We start from the raw sequence: 16,659 nt of genomic DNA on the forward strand, positions 1-16,659 counted from the left end.
CCTGCTATCGCTATCTGGTGGAACAATGATTATATTTGGTCAGTATAATGAATTATTACTCTAGATGCAGGTCATTGAGCTATTGAGGTTTTTCACAGAATGTTTCCTGTGTCCAACAGTTGCTACAATATGAGCAACACGATAGTGGATATGTGTTATGATAAAGGATTTTTATAAACAAACGTAATAAATTGGTGTTTTATTAGTACAAGTACAATTTAGAGGTATCTATACTTCAGTTTTGGGATTTTTTGGACATGTATGATATAGTTCTTTACTACTTTTCAGAGGGATATATTATACTTCTTACTCCAGTACATTTATTTGATAACTACGCAGAGTAAAATCTTATATAAAATTCAATATGATCATCGTATAAAATGTGCATTGTTATAGATTAAATAACCCAACAGTTTATAAAGTAGCTGCATGTTAATGAATCAGCTATGTATCAATAATAATAATCAATTAAAAGAATATCATTCTGCAGCATACACTAAGGAGTACTTTACTTTTAATACTTTAAGTATGTTTCATTGATAATATAGGCTACCTTTCAATGCAGGACTTTTGCTCTAAATTGAGTTGTATTTTGTTTGTTTTCTTACATTTTATTGCTGTTTTTATATAAAGGGGTAATGTGTAATGTCTGGGCAGCATTTCACCTCTGCTACTGGATCCATACAATCTAAATATACAGTCATCAGTTATTAAAAAAGAAAGAAAAAAACTAACTAACAGTAGGGCAAGAATACGCAAAATTCGACCAAACTGAAACTTAGAACTTAAACTTAAATAAACTTAAACTCTGAGAGACAAAATACCACTATCTTAAAATCCTCACATGTGGCGTCGGCCTATAGTTTATGTTAGCAATCTGTGTGTTTACTGTGCTCCCAACCGGGCCTGAGCAGTCTGTGTACGTTTTGATAGTTTAAGTGGACTAAATTCAAAGAAAGAAGAAAATAACCCGCACCTTCATCTCGTCCTCCCCCTCGTCCAGGAGACCACCCTGCCGGGAGGAGAGTAGGCTGATGGGACGCTGGGTCTTATGGCGGGCAAACACTACACGAGAATCAAGCCGATTTTGGGCCCGATTCCCTCCTCCTGACAATCGGCAGCTAAGCCCTGATTGTTTGATGGTTCTAAAGACTATCTTTCCAGATATTCCTGTGGTGTGAGGAATGTTAAGAGTGTTTTTTACATCCACCGATAGGCTCAGAAGTCCATCCTGGCCGCACCGATCTCAAATCGTAAATATTAAACATGTTCAATATTTCCGATCAGATATCCTGTTGTGTGTGGGGAATCCCGAGGACAGCCGATGACTCGGTCACGTGGGAAAGAACGACAGCTAATAGAGATCCAAGCTGACTGAAGAAGGAAGAACGACCACTGTCGTCATGGTGGCCGCGGCTAACGCATGAGCTAACGCATGAGCTAACGCATGAGCTAATGCATGAGCTAAAGCAAAACGTGAAGCATAAAGTCGTAGTAAGATGGAGCTCAGAAATGGAGGACCAACTTGTTGATTTGTGGCAACAACACGAGTGTTTTTTCAATATCTCCATGACTTCTTCCATCCATCCTTTGTGAATTTTCAGTACAAAGTAAAAACGTACTAATTGTTTCTGCCCGTCATCCACCATGTTTTTTTACATTAAAGTCACGTTTGATCGTGAGATATTTTGCGAGATTTCCATTTTTTTTATTCGGGACTCTTGTTCATGAATGTAATCTGTTAGTGTGCCTCTCGAGGAACAAGTGGTATTAGAAGACAGAACGGGCCGGGGCTAGCTGGTTAGCATGCAAATTTCAGTAGATATCTCTGCAACACAATACACAGACGTCTTTGACATAACGTCAACACTGTAACCTTTTCACCTTTTTGTTGATATGTTGATTTTCTGAATGTTTTAAACTAAAACTTTGGCCAGATCTTACACATTGCCCCTTTAAATAAATCATTAATTATGCTTGACTACTACTTCCACCACTGCAAATCACAAGTATGCTATTACTACAGTAATAAAATGGTTTTCCAACAGTGGGTGTGGTTACCATTGGTTACCAGCAGCTACCAGCAGCATCGACTATGTTGTGGTAGATAGATAGATAGATAGATAGGCCTACAACATTAAATATTTGGCTCAGGTCCTCTGTACAGCTAAGAGGGAATAACAAAATTGAAACATTTCTGTCAACAATTTCTTGTGATTTTTCCTCCATGGTTTAGTTCTATGTGATGACATTTCAGTGTCAGTTTTCTGCTCGGCTGCACTCTGTTCATTTCTCTAAGCTGTGCTCCGTGTTGTGTGTGTTTGATTCAGTGTGCTGGCTGTCAGATGGTTCTGCTTGTTCTGGTGGTTCTGGTAGTTACCGATGGGACCCCGCTGGTCCGACGGCGGGTCTGGCGGAGCCAGTGCCGTGCGATGACATGCCAGCGGTGAGTGGGGCGGCTGGGGGGAGGAGGGGGGTTAAGGGGCGCGGGGCTGGCGGGGCTGGCGGGGCACGGTAACCCCCCCGATGCCTCCTCTCCTTTATCCTGCTGTGTTGTGAAACAACAAACACAAGGTGGTTATTGGGTAACAACCGGGCAAGACAGAGCAGCAACATCAACAGTAAACATCAAAATGTGATGCACTTCATTCAGCATTCATTTTCTGCATGATGCAATGTTTGTGGAGGTCTTAGAGATGCACTCAGTGATCCTCTAAGCTTTTAAAGCTCCAAAGACACTTCTGGCATCACTTTGCTTCATCTGTGTTCCAGCATCACCACAAAGGTCGAACTGAAGACCTGCAGCCTTCTTAGGAATAGAGGAACAGGTTGTGGGCTGAGACCTGCTGGATTAAACACTCAAGCGTCTTGAGATAACTTCTGTTGTGATTTGACGCTATACAAAAATAAATTGATTTGGTTTGATTAAACTGTGCACATGCAACTCTAAACCAGGAATATGCTGCATTCATGTCACATTGGGAACACTGTAAATATAAGCTCCAGAGTAGAAAAGGACTGTAGCTGGTATGTTACTTTCAGGGCCGTAGCCAGGATCTTAGACATACTGAGGTCATAAATCCAATTTCACCCCAGGCTGACCAGACACCAAAAGGAAAGTCCTTTCCTTATTTAGATTTTTCATGTACAATTTTCTCATGTAAGTTATATTTTCTTAAAGTGTAAAACTACTGGATCAAAGACAGGGTATTAGGGACACTAGCTAAATAAAAAATTATATATTTCAGAGCAAGGAGAGGGGGTTGTAATATTCCGAGAAAAATACGAAGACATTCTGGGATTAAAGTCATAAATTTAAGAGATAAAAACTTTTAAATTCTCTGAGATTATAAAGTCATAGATTTGCAAGAAAAAACTCTGAAATTCTTTGAGATTAAAGTCACAAATGTAGCCACCGTCTGAATAGTAGTGTTCCTGTGGTAAGGATGGCCTCTGAGCAAGGTGAAGGTCCCGAAGGATACATATACAGTATGTGTTTTCTTTCATGTTCTTTCTGTGTTATTTTATGAACATAATGCTGACATTGATACGCATTGTACTTTGTCCTCATGCTAGACCTGTTGTATGTTTTATTTTGCCAATGGGTTATCAGATAATTCTTAAAGATTGCTGTTTCCCACGTCGTCTCCGATGGACGGTCTCTGAGCTAGGTGAAGGTCCTGAAAGATACATACAGTATTGACTTTTTTCTTTCATCTTTTTTACTTATTTTTTCTTTCTTTAGATATGTTGAACATGTCTTGATAATGTTGTAATTTACCGTCGCCCAATAGTAATTTTACTCAGCAGAGCTTGAACGCATCATGATAATAACTCAGTGGAACCTCTGTTAACGTTAGTAGCTCCGTTATTCACCCAAGCAGGACTGTGCTGCTTGACCGGCTGCTAACAGCTAACGTTACTTACTCTCCTCCTGCTGATTTCAACACAGATTCACAGTGTGGCATTATCAGGGAAAAATTAGGGTGCATCCCCTCAGGTTTAGTAGTAGTAGCGTCACGCTGTTGAGCGCCTTTTTTTATCTCCGCCGTGGCTCCAGTCCCAAAGAAACTGAAACATGATACAGCGTGCATATGCGTCATTGTGCATGTGTAACAGCGTCGAAGAGGAATCGATAGATGAGCATAGAGCATGAGATGCCAAGGAATCAAACTACTAGGAACCGGTTCTCTTTTTCCATTCCCAGCGTTTTCCCTTTCTGCCAAAGTGGCGGATGACCTGACAAATTTATCTGCCACTGCCAACATGTTACCCGCATTTGGCAGGTGGTAGGTGCTAATTTCAGACCCTGGCTACTAGTGATGAAAAACTACTTAAGGTACTTTTAAATTATCTTAATTATTTAGCTTTGATTGTTTTAATGGAAACGCCTGAAGCTGTGTCAGGATTATGTTTTAAATAAAATGACCCAAATGAATGATCATCTTGTGATCATATATTACCGTCTGGAATATTTGGACATATTTGAACAATTCAAACACATCACCATCAGTTTATTTTTTCTTTTAGGTGCTGAGCAAGACGAAGCTGAAGTTAAAAGCAACAACTTCCAAGTTGTTGCTTTTAACCATCAGGACGTCTCTGTTATGCCCGCATGACCTGAATGCAGCAGTAGTCCAGCATGACTTCCAGTGAGTCAGACCAGAGTTTAACCAGTGAATTGTGCCAGGAGGTACAGTAATCACTCAGTAACAACACCCGAGCTCCAGACTGGAAATGAGCTTGGAGAGGAGAGAGGCAGGAGATAAAACTGCGAGTGTTTCTTCGCTTAAGTCGTCTTCGACAGAACGATAAAACGAGCAGCCCGTTGAGTCACACAAACAACATAACTGGATCGATGCGGAAGCAGTCAATGGCCTCGATTATTTACAAGTAGCGAGTCGTAATGAGCAGGCCTAATGACATTTTGCTCGATGAGCTGATCAATAGTAGAATTAGTCATTCATATTGATGCACAGCATGTTTAAGCTACTTTCTAATAAACCCTGAGCGACTGTATCTCCTGGGTGCACTGTTTCATTACTGACACACTGGCCCAGTGAGTCATGGCACATGTTTAGTCAGTCACACTGATTCCTCCAGCAGAAATAAGTGGCTCGTCAGAAGCAGAAGAATACTCCACTCTTGTTTATGGTTTGTTCAATATGTTGTTTTCATGCTGTTCTGGGCAGTAATGATTTTGCTGCCTGTTTGCTTTCCACAATAATAAAAATAGCCCTTACATAATTGGCCATTTAGACCTCCCATTCATTTATTTTTAATCAAGCATCCTTTAAAGCCCACCTCCAGACAGTTTTACTTCCTGTTTTTTGGTCAACGTTCTTTCTCAAACAGAAAATGGGGGTGCAGTTAATAGTCAGACATAATTCATTACCATGGCAACAAGATTGCATCATTTTTCAACCCAGTTTAGATGAAACCAGTTTAGATGAATTTGCTGTTTATCAGCCCACAAATGAGACAAGAATTATCTCAACACACCGACTCTCTCTCACTCGCTCTCTTCTTCACCGTCTCCTCCTGACGAGGCGGCCGTCTGGCTGCTGCTGCACCGAGGAGCCGCACCGCCGCACGCCGGCCACAGCGCGCCGGAGGACGGATAGACATGTTGCAGAGGTCCGTCATTTGAAATACAGTTTCGGGACGTTTTGGAGGTACACCGTCCACCAGCACCGGCCGCTCTCGCCTCAGCTCCAGCACCGACACCGCACCGGGCTGCACTGAGATTCGTTTATTTCTCTAACGGGACTTTTTTTCTCTTGATTTCTTTTGGACTGAAAGTTTGCCTGCAAACCTCCGGTATCGGCAGGAGGAGACGGTAAAGAAGAGAGTGAGTGAGAGAGACAGTCAGTGTGTTGTGTTAATTCTGCTGGTGGGATTTTGTGTAATCCACTGCGTTGACTGAACCTGTTCACCGTACACACAAATGCCATGGTGAAAATAAACACACTAAACTAAGGTGGAGGAAACTAAAAAATAAAATGAAAACTCTCAGTTAGATAATGCAAGTTGGGCTAACTAACTACACCTAACTAGCTAACTACACCTAACTAGCTAACTACAGCTAACTAGCTAACTACACCTAACTAGCTAACTAAGTATAAAGACAAACAGACAGATAAACGGATTTATCAGTTTGCTGCTCAGACTCAAACGAGCATTAGTGAACCTGCAGTTTGGAGAATGACCTTTGACCTGCAGCTTCTACTATAGTCAGACCTCATAGTCACATTTTAGCAACAACCCTCTTTTTTTTTTTTTTTAACTTTGATCACAAAATTAATTTTTTTATCAAAAGAAAATGGAAAGCAGTGTGGCTAATCAAGTAAGTCAGGAAATGACTCAAATATAAAATATAGAAAGCCAAAATACACTGGAGGGGGGACTTTAACTACTTTTGTTCTTCTCCATTCACACAGCATATAAGAGTCATAACCCACTCACCTCACTGAGAAATGGCTGTTTGAAATGTTTAAGGAAAAAAATGAGTCCTTGTCAGACATAAATCTTTCCTCTTCGTGTTGCTTCCTGGCACGTCTCCACCATTTCCATCATTTCTGCAAAGAGTAGCTCTCAAACATTCAAGAGTCCCTGATTCAGCGCCCATTTAACCTGTTGCTTAGGAAATGAATGAGTGGCCTTTATGTAACCGCCCACTGCCTATTCTTTGCTCTCTGTTCTCCACCACTCTCTCTCTCAGCTTCAATGAGCTTTTATCTTTTCATAGTGTTGTTATCAAAGAGTCATGGTTGGATGGAGTTCATTAATTTCCTCCTCCGCTGGTAAACAAGCACAACGTCTAATAATGAGGCATCACAGCTAATGAGCACAAACATCTCAGTCTTAATACGCCGAAACTTTCAGAGTGGTTCATCCTGCACACACAAAAATGAGCCAGTGGCCACCCAGACAGGAGGGTTAATAAACACAACACGGTAAAGAAACCAGGTCGACTGACCATGTCTGAGTCAACTCCTCGCTGCTCCGGCAGCAGTGGTTTCTCCTCGGTGAACTGCTGCTCCTTCATCCCCGCCATCCTGGACAGCAACCTGCAATCACCATGGCAACACGCAAAACACACATCTAAGGTTACACTATTATTTCATCATGCAGAATACTGTCTGTGTTTGACCTTAAAAAAAATTCATCGACATTTGCATTGCTATAGCGGTGGTAATGGCAATTCGGTTTCAGTTAAATGGGATGAATTAGTCCTTCACAGGGTAATTTCACAAATCCACATTGTGAAATTATGGAAGGACTCAGATCGCTGATTGAATGTTGAACTGAACTGAAATAATCGGAGCAGCTGACAGATGAGAAACTGATTGGAAACGGAGGAGATGGAATCAAGATGGGAATTAGTTTCGCTGCAAACCTGCCCTGATCTATTAGAAGATTCATCGGTCAAAGAAAACAAAGTGTGACCCGGCCGCCGTGTTGAAAACAGTCGAGCCAAAACCATGTTACAGCTAAATAGTACACTAAAGTATGTTTCTGAAAACATTTGAGGAGAGAAATAGGCATTACAGTAACAGAATCTTGAATCTCTGATTGGTTGTTTTCCGTTCCAATAGGAGCACAGGAGGACACAGAGGAACCAGATTTCCATCTGTCTCGTGCACTACTCTCGGGATATACTGACAGTTTTATAAAAGCAACTTTTTAAAGTCATCGACTGCAGCTTTAAGTGATGTTCTGCTCTAGTTTGCCAGATAACAAAGACACACTGCAGAATTGGAGTCGACATATAGATGCTTACTGACCGAGATTACTCCGTAAAAAGTGTAGCTTGGAAGTACACAGACTACTGTCCCAAAGATAATAAGAGGACTGAGGCTGTATTAAGGTCTAATTAAACGGGCCTTTTATGTTTGAAGGCACACTCACACACACACACACACACACACACACACACACACACACACACACGCACACACACGCACACACACACACAGCCATAACACACAGGACACCAATACACTGTGACACATGAACATACACAAAGAGTGGGGTCAGACAGTATCAGTGCAATAACACTGCTACAGTAGATGATTACATCAATTCACCAACACTGGAACACAGAAGAACACACACACGCTTTAACACTTACATTTCCTCATTTAACCCCCTGAGACCGCGATCTCGACTGACTTTACTGTCTTTCAGAGGCTCTGGTAGGTTCCGTTTTAGAGCTAGAGTGAAGCTACAGATATCATGTGAAACTAGAAAACCTAAGGTATTGTATTCATGTGTGATGATGTTAGTCCCCATAGTAGCCATTTCATTGTAGTGAGACCACTTTTTTTTTATTTGACCTCACTGTATAAAATGACCTTTGGTGACCTCTAGGATAATCACAGCCTCATGAAACTGTACAGCCACAAACTAAAGAACTAGAGCATTCAGAGGATGGATGGCTTTCCTAGCTAGATTGACAATAAGGGGGTTTCTGAGCAGTTTACACAACAGAAGTGCTCGCCATCCAATCGCCGTAAAATGGAATTCTTGCAGAAATCTCCAAATGTCAAAAGTTTTTTGATCCCAAATCACAACATGTGTTTTTCTATGGTGTTCCTCAAGGTCTTGGTGTCTTAATGTGGTATTTTGGAGGGATTATTGATCATTTTTTATCAATTTTCCAGTGGTAAAAATTGGTTAAATTTTGCACCAAATCTGTGTAAAAAATGGTATCAACCCAAGAATTGCTGCAACAACTTATGAGACATAACAGAGCATGGGGATGATCTTGATATACTTCTATCATAATGTTCTAAACCCTTGCACATTTTATCTTTCATTTTAAATAATTAATTCATGTTTATTTCTGATTTATGACTAGAACAACTTTACACACAGTGCTGAGCAGCATCTCAAATTAATCTTCAGGTTTCCAGCTTTCAGATGATGTACACCACTTCTATGTGACATCTACTGTTGACCTGCTATCTCCCCCTAAAGACCCCCTGTACCCTGTAACAAAAACAGGTCTATGTGGGTCTCAGAAGGGTTATTGTGAAGTTGGAGAGATGGATGGAACCGATGATGTAACTGACCCAAATCCGTCAGGACTTGCAACACCTTCACAGTGGTATTGACACACAACACCCCTCTGTCTCATTCCATCCCTTTATTCCCTCTCCAGCCTCATTTGCCCCCCGCTGTTGTCCCTCTCCTCTCTCTGGCAGTCGTTCAGCACAATCTGTGTTTTTATCTGACACCCTTAAAGAGACAAAGCCCAGATGCCACTGCAGTACACTCCCAGCAGCTGATGAAGTGTGTTTGTGTGTGACCCTAGAGTGACAGAGCCACTACTCACAAGGGAAAATCCACCCTAAGATATGATCCACATCACCCCAGGACAGATTTTTAAAGTAAAGCTCCACCTGTCAAAGCTAATATGTGACTAATCTATGCCACTAGCAACAAGTCGTAAGGTGACTTTGTGAGCACAATGGTGCAAATAGCTCTATGGCAGATAACAGAGATGGGGACCAGGTCATTGTTTCTAAAGTCACAAGTAGCCTAAGTGTCTTTGCACTCAAGTCCCAACTTGTAAGCTTTGAGTTTCTAGTCATATACGAGTCACACGCTCTTCACCAAATGTAATGCCATTTACGTCTCCGTCTGTAATTTGTGACCACAAATGATCTTTGGTATGATTGACGTTACTGACATTACTGACGCTCAGTAACATGACGTTAGTTCTTTATGGTTCTCTCCTGCAACTTCATCAAACAAAGTGGATCTGGGGAATTAATTAATAATATATACTTTTTAATCTTTGGGCTCGGGGGAAGGTATCAAGTATTTTCAAGTCAAAAGACTCAACTACAAGCCAAGTAACGAGTCATTGGTGTAAAAATCCATGTCCAAGTCTTTTTGTCAAGTTCAAATTCATCAAATTTGTAACTCGAGTCTGACTTGATTCCGTGTCTGCAAATGGCAGCGGTGAGACTGAACCACCACTAACCAAAATACTAAATCTGTGGGCTGTGAAACCAAAACAATGAGCTGAAAGATGCTAAAACGCTCTGTGGAGCTGAGGGGAACTGCAGGGTTGGTAATAATTATCTGTGGGTTCATCACTATGAACCTTTAACACATTATTCATTGTTGTAATAGTTTGACTTCACTCTGAGGATTATGAAGTGCCGTGTCCCGCTGTGTTTACGAGACGCAAGAACCATTACGCACTGGTGACAGGTAGCTTACACTGTTTTCAAACAGTGTTTTCAGCAGTTAAGGTCATTTTGTCATTAAGCTGTAAGAGCATTTACAAAATAGCATTTTGTGTTGTTGAACTTGGTAACTGTGGGTACATACATTTGTCTTCACTACGTGAAGGACATCAAACCAGACAAGGTCAGATGAGGTAGATAAACTGAATCAGAATATATTGCAGTAATTTTGAAATGTGTCTGTGGACTGTCATCATCTGTGGTTGCCTGCACAGACCAAACATCTTTATCAGAATTAACTGTAATGTGACATCTAAACCAGATCTCCAAACAATACCAGTGGTATGTTTTGTTAAGCTGCATTTGCTTCTCAAAGAAGAGCTTTGACTCCTTGCATGTTACACGTTGTCGGCTCTGTTTCAGAGGCATTGCTGTACTCATCAGAAGACACGTTTAAAGCAACAGTAGGCAGAACGTTTTTGGCATCATTTGGCAAAAATTCCATAATAACCTTTCAGCACATTGTAATTAAAGTGTTCTGAGGGAAAACTAGACTTCCTCATGGTTCTGTTTTGACGGGAGACTTTAGCCAATCACAGGTCATTTCAGAGAGAGCGTTCCTATTGGCTGTGCTCCAGCTGGTGGGCGGTGTTTGGTATTTTCTCAACTGGTCTCAACATGGCTGCCCGGTCACAAACTTTCTCATTCTACAGCTAAACCGTGCACTACAAGATGATTCTGAAAACATTTGAGGAAAGAAATAGGCATTACAGTAACAGAATATTGAGGACACCGTGACCGTTCTATAAAAATAACTTTATATCATATTTGCTCCATTCCTACCCACTGCAGCTTTAAGATTACAAAACAACAAGCATTCAAGTCTTGTTTTTCTCCTCTCTTTTCTTCTCCCTGCCCTCTCTCTACCTCCTCCCCGGCTCTCTCCCTCCCATTGTGACCAGTTTATTAAATGGGTGAGTGTGACCTTTCCGAGGCCACTGGAATGGAGCCACGAGGATATGAGAACAGAGACCAAACAACTCCACCTCTCCTCCTCCTGCTCCCTCACTTTTAGAGCTGCCTGTCTGTTGTTTTCCTCACTCATCACTCTCCTTGTTTATCACCATTTCCCTAATCTTTATCTTCTTACAAAACTAACAAATCTGTGATTTCTGTTTCTGTTCTGTATTTCTGATTGACATTACTCTAGATAATGCTTTTTGCAGTTGCTGTACTAACACCGGATATCTGGAAGCTCTTTTCTCACAAACAATCCTCATTTTACTTTTCCAGTTTGTTGGACTAAAATGAAGTAGTATTGCAAGAACAAAGTCTGGGCCACAGTGTTCCTTAACAGTTAAAGCTTCAGTAGGCAGAAAGTGTTTGGCATCGTTTGGGCAAAAATTCCATAATAACCTTTCAGCATATTGTGATTCAAGTGTTCTCAGAGAAAACTAGACTTCTGCTCCTCCTCATGGCTCTGTTTTCAGGCTTTAAAAAATCAAGCCCGTGACGATGAGACTTTGACCAATCACAGGCCATTTCAGAGAGAGAGAGCGTTCTTATTGGCTGTGCTCCAGCTGGTGGGCAGTGCTTAGTATTTCCTAAACAGATCCCAACATGGCTGCCGGGTCCCAAACTTTCTCATTTTACAGCTACACAGTACACTACAAGATGATTCTGAGAACATTTGAGGAAAGAAATAGGCATTACAGTAACATAATATTGATTCATATTTGATCAACGCTGCCTAGTTTGACCATTTGATCGGAGTTTGCGAGTGATTGACAGCTACTCAGAGACGGCAGCAGGACGGCAGACTCCAGATCAGCTCTGATTGGTTGTTTTACTCTGGTATGCAAAATCTTGCAGATGCCATTGGGAGCACCGGAGGACACAGAGACAAATGATTTTTTTCAGATTACTTTTCTCATGCACAGTTTTGTGACTGTTTTATAAAAATAACTTTTTTCAATCATATTTGCTCCATTTCTACCCACTGCTGCTTTAACAAATTGACCGCACTGAATTGTTTGAAAAATCAACCTGAAACAATAAAAGTGCAGGGGAGAAAAACAGGACTTTGAAAACCCATCCCCAGTGAAATTACAAACTTGCGTCTATATAGTTTAGTCTATGGATAAAACCCAACACAATTATATCAAATGGGAGGGCACATTGGAGACAGCCCAGAAGCGGGGGCCTCCAGACTGTCTGTCGGGGAGATCCACTCAATATGCACCGGTCTGTGAACTGTCTAAAGCTGGAATAAAAAGAAGAACTGGATGATTAACACCAGCAGTCACAGCCAAAAGGCTGAACAGGCGAGGAAAAGAGCGCCACCTACACACTCTCAAACTTCATTGACAGATAATCCAAAGAAAATGAACACTATACCGCCCACATTCTTTGAGACAGCACAGCAACGAGCACCGAGAATGAAAGATTCAAAATAACACAAAAAAACAAGGATCCTGAAGGATTACCGCCTCATCCTTATTTCACCTAGATAAATCCTTGGATTTCTTACATAACCACTCCCATTACTTGATAATGTTGCCTCCAGGACCATCTGTGGACATTATACTGGATTTTCTCAAAATGCTCTAATTTTCTCCCCTAAAAGCCCAGACAGACCAAGCTGACATCAAAGAACTAGCGGCGATGAAGGCCGACTGTTGCGTCGCTGCATGCCGCCTTTGTCTTGGCCGAAAAGTTTCATTTGGAACTCATTGCAAAGACTACAGCCGACGGCCAGTTAGCCCGTACGTTCTGAGCCTGCGTGAGATGAAATAACTCTCCACACCAGCAGGTGGCGGTAGTCTGTACATGAAATTCAAAAGAAACACATTCTACCTTATTGTAAAGCTGAATGAAACGTCACGTTTTGAACACAAACAAAAAGGCTTCTTTAGGTTTAGGCAACAAAACTGCTACTTCTTTAGGTTTAGCCAACAAAACTACAACTTCAATAGGTTTAGCCAAAAAAACTACAACTTCAATAGGTTTAGCCAACAAAACTACAACTTCCTTAGGTTTAGCCAACAAAACTACAACTTCAATAGGTTTAGCCAAAAAAACTACAACTTCAATAGGTTTAGCCAACAAAACTACAACTTCCTTAGGTTTAGCCAACAAAACTACAACTTTATTTAGGTTTAGGCAACAAAACTACAACTTTATTTAGATTTAGGCAACAAAACTGCTACTTCTCTAGGTTTAGGCAACAAAACTACAATTTATTTAGGTTTAGCCAACAAAACTACAACTTCCTTAGGTTCAGCCAACAAAACTACAACTTTATTTAGATTCAGGCAAAAAAACTGCTACTTCTTTAGGTTTAGCAAACAAAACTACAACTTCAATAGGTTTAGCCAACAAAACTACAACTTTATTTAGGTTTAGGCAACAAAACTACAATTTATTTAGGTTTAGCCAACAAAACTACAACTTCCTTAGGTTCAGCCAACAAAACTACAACTTTATTTAGATTCAGGCAAAAAAACTGCTACTTCTTTAGGTTTAGCAAACAAAACTACAACTTCAATAGGTTTAGCCAACAAAACTACAACTTTATTTAGGTTTAGGCAACAAAATTACAATTTATTTAGGTTTAGGCAACAAAACTACAACTTCAATAGGTTTAGGCAATAAAACTACAACTTCCTTAGATTTAGGCAACAAAACTACAGTTTCTTTAGGTTTAGGTAACAAAACTACAACTTCTTTAGGTTTAGGCAACAAAACTACAATTTATTTAGGTTGAGGCAACAAAACTGCAACTTCTTTAGGTTTAGGCAAAACACAAACACTTAGTTGAGGGACAAACATCTTGTTTTGGGTTAAAGTAACTGAGGACACACAAACAACTACACATTGTTGGTTTCACACAGGATGCAAACTCCGGTCTCCTGGGTGTGTACCCTGTGTTTTGTGTCCCATCCATTGTCCCCAACCTCCAACCCTTATGGAGTTTCACACTGTCTATACTACTTCTACTCCTGTCATAATTACTACGGTCGCTAGAAGTCGCTGTCGTGTTCCTTTATTCCTTCTTTCGGTGATCTACCATGTGAATAGATGATAAAACTTACTAGTGGGTGTAGTAGGCCACTGTTAACCCACATCTATGGGGCTTATAGCGACTGATAACTTTATTTAATAGCCTGACAACAGTCTAATAGGCTGGATTAGCGCAGTTTTAAAGTTAGGAGTTGAAACACTGCCGACTTTACAAATGACTAGTAAATAGCCACTGGGTGTATGTAAGATAATAAATATGTTATTTCCACCAGGCATGTCTGCTGCTCTCCTCTGCTATTAAATCTCTGCTTGTCTTACTCGCTCTGTCTCTGTTTCTTTTTGTTTCTCTGTTTTTCCAATTTGTCACCACTGTTCGACAGTTAGTCTTTTTTCTAAATTCTTTTCCCTACGCACCTCCTTCTCTGTCTTCCAGCATCTCATCCCTTCTTCTCGCTGTCTTTTGACATTTTTCTTTTTCTTCTTGCCACTCCAGCATATATGTCTCTCTTTTGACCCTCTCTGTCGCTCTCAACTCTTTCTCTTTCACACCATCTCATCCTCCCATCTCTTTCGTCATTCCACCCCGTCTCATCCCTCTCTTTCTCACCATCTCTATTCACTCTGACATGCTTATGTAAGACAGCTGGTTGTGAAATCAATTACCATTGCATTACGCCGGCTATATTTGGCCTCATGACGCCACTGCTGCCGGTGGAAAGATACCGGCGCTGTCTTCCTCTGATTTAATGCTTTGTCTAGTGCATAACTTTGCATCTATCTATGGTGAAGTTCTTGTTGTTTTAAGAGATGTACATACATTGTGTGTTTCCTGTAAGCGTATCTGCAGAGTGTGTGAATGGTGGGCAAAGATGTGAATTTATTTGCCTTGAAATTCGGTCAGTCGGTCTGTTGATCATTTGGTCACTTCAACACTTTGTTCTGCAGCAAGATGTCTCAACAAATACTGATCAAATTGAGATAGACGATTATTTCAAATCATTTTGGTGACTCTGGGACCTTTTGTCCAGCACCTCAAGTCAAAATTTGCACTTAACAAACTCTTTGGTCCCAAAGGTATCTTGAAAAGTCTGGGCAGATTTCTATAGAATTTGCACAGTCCCCATAAAATGATTCCTAAAGGTTTTTGTGACCGCTTACCCTTCAAGCACCACCAACATTTTCCGATCCCAGCTGACATTGGGTGAAGGCGGGGTACACCAGGGACAGATCGCCAAACTATCACAGGGCTGACACATAGAGACAGACAGCCATTCACACTCACATTCACACCTATGGGCAATTTAGAGTCCATGATATTCATGAGAGGGTGAATTGTTTCAGCCAGTATCCTAATAATACTGCAACTTGGGATTTACATCCAGTGTCGACGTTCAGTGTCAATGCAGGAAATGGTGTGCCCTTCACATTTTTACTAACTGTAACCACGATCATAATCAAGTGTTTTGGTTGCCTAACCCTAACCATACCGTAACCATAGTTGATGTGCATAACCAAATGTGCTGATATTATAGAAAACGAGAATAAACTAACTATAAAGAAAGGAATCTCTGTCTGTGTGTGTTTGTATGTCCTTCGCATTTCTCGAGAACCATTCAGCCGATCTACTTCACAGTAGACGTGTCGAATTTGGTGCAATTTGGACTCACGACACTTTCAATCTAAAACAACTTTTCGTAAGATACCATACGTGTGAGTATACATTGAACAGGGATATGGATAGACCTTGATAGAGAAGATCAAACCACTGTTCATTTAACTTCAATAGAAGTTGGTTTATTTTATTTTTTGTTAAATATTGCACTGCCTTGTATCTTGACAACTGAAGCAGCGGGTCCTGATGTTACACTTTTTATTATTTTCAAATAAAAGGTATGTATTTGACATCAATTGTTGTGTTTACTTGTTTATATCCATAATTAATTCATCCCTGATTTCCTTACAAGAAAAACTTTTAGAAATCCTGACGTGCACCGTCCAGTATCCAGCTATTTATTTCACAGTCACACTGATTGAATTTTTGGCAAAAAAAAAGTTACTGAATCGATTTCAAGTCATTGAATCGTATCGTATCGTATTGTATCGTATCGTATCGCTCTAGATGAGCCAAATATTGTCCTTGAATCATATCGGAACCACTGAAAGTGACACATATTGTATCGTTGAAAAAAACAGGTTGTTACACCCCTAACAGCTAATGTGTTGGCATATGTCAACATTCTTATATTTTTCATTATTATTATTATGTTTTCATCGGCGTTGGTTTGTTGGTTTGTTGGTTTGTCCGTTTGCAGGATTATTCCAAAAGTTTGTGATGGTTTGAATGACATTTATTGGAGGGGTGGGGTGTGGGACAATGAACAATCCATTAGATTTTGGTGGCAATCCAGATCATGATCCGGATTCAGGAATTTTC

The 16,659-nt window shown here is 40.6% G+C and overlaps 1 protein-coding gene across 5 annotated transcripts in view; it reads right to left on the bottom strand.

Moving 5' to 3' along the window:
• Positions 1 to 16,659, bottom strand: part of ndrg4 (NDRG family member 4) — a 68,500-nt gene that overhangs the window by 32,215 nt on the left and 19,626 nt on the right. For 3 of the 5 annotated variants that reach the window (XM_037766068.1, XM_037766070.1, XM_037766069.1), the window contains 2 exons: positions 6,980 to 7,070; positions 2,381 to 2,548 (listed from right to left, as the gene is read on the bottom strand). In XM_037766068.1, the coding sequence (XP_037621996.1) occupies positions 2,381 to 2,548; positions 6,980 to 7,070 (259 nt within the window). The remainder of the gene's footprint in view (positions 1 to 2,380; positions 2,549 to 6,979; positions 7,071 to 16,659) is intronic. The other 2 variants (XM_037766071.1, XM_037766072.1) reach the window with 1 other exon arrangement.

The sequence above is a fragment of the Sebastes umbrosus genome, chromosome 4 (genome assembly GCF_015220745.1).
Source record: "Sebastes umbrosus isolate fSebUmb1 chromosome 4, fSebUmb1.pri, whole genome shotgun sequence".
NCBI classification, from domain to species: Eukaryota; Metazoa; Chordata; class Actinopteri; order Perciformes; family Sebastidae; genus Sebastes; species Sebastes umbrosus.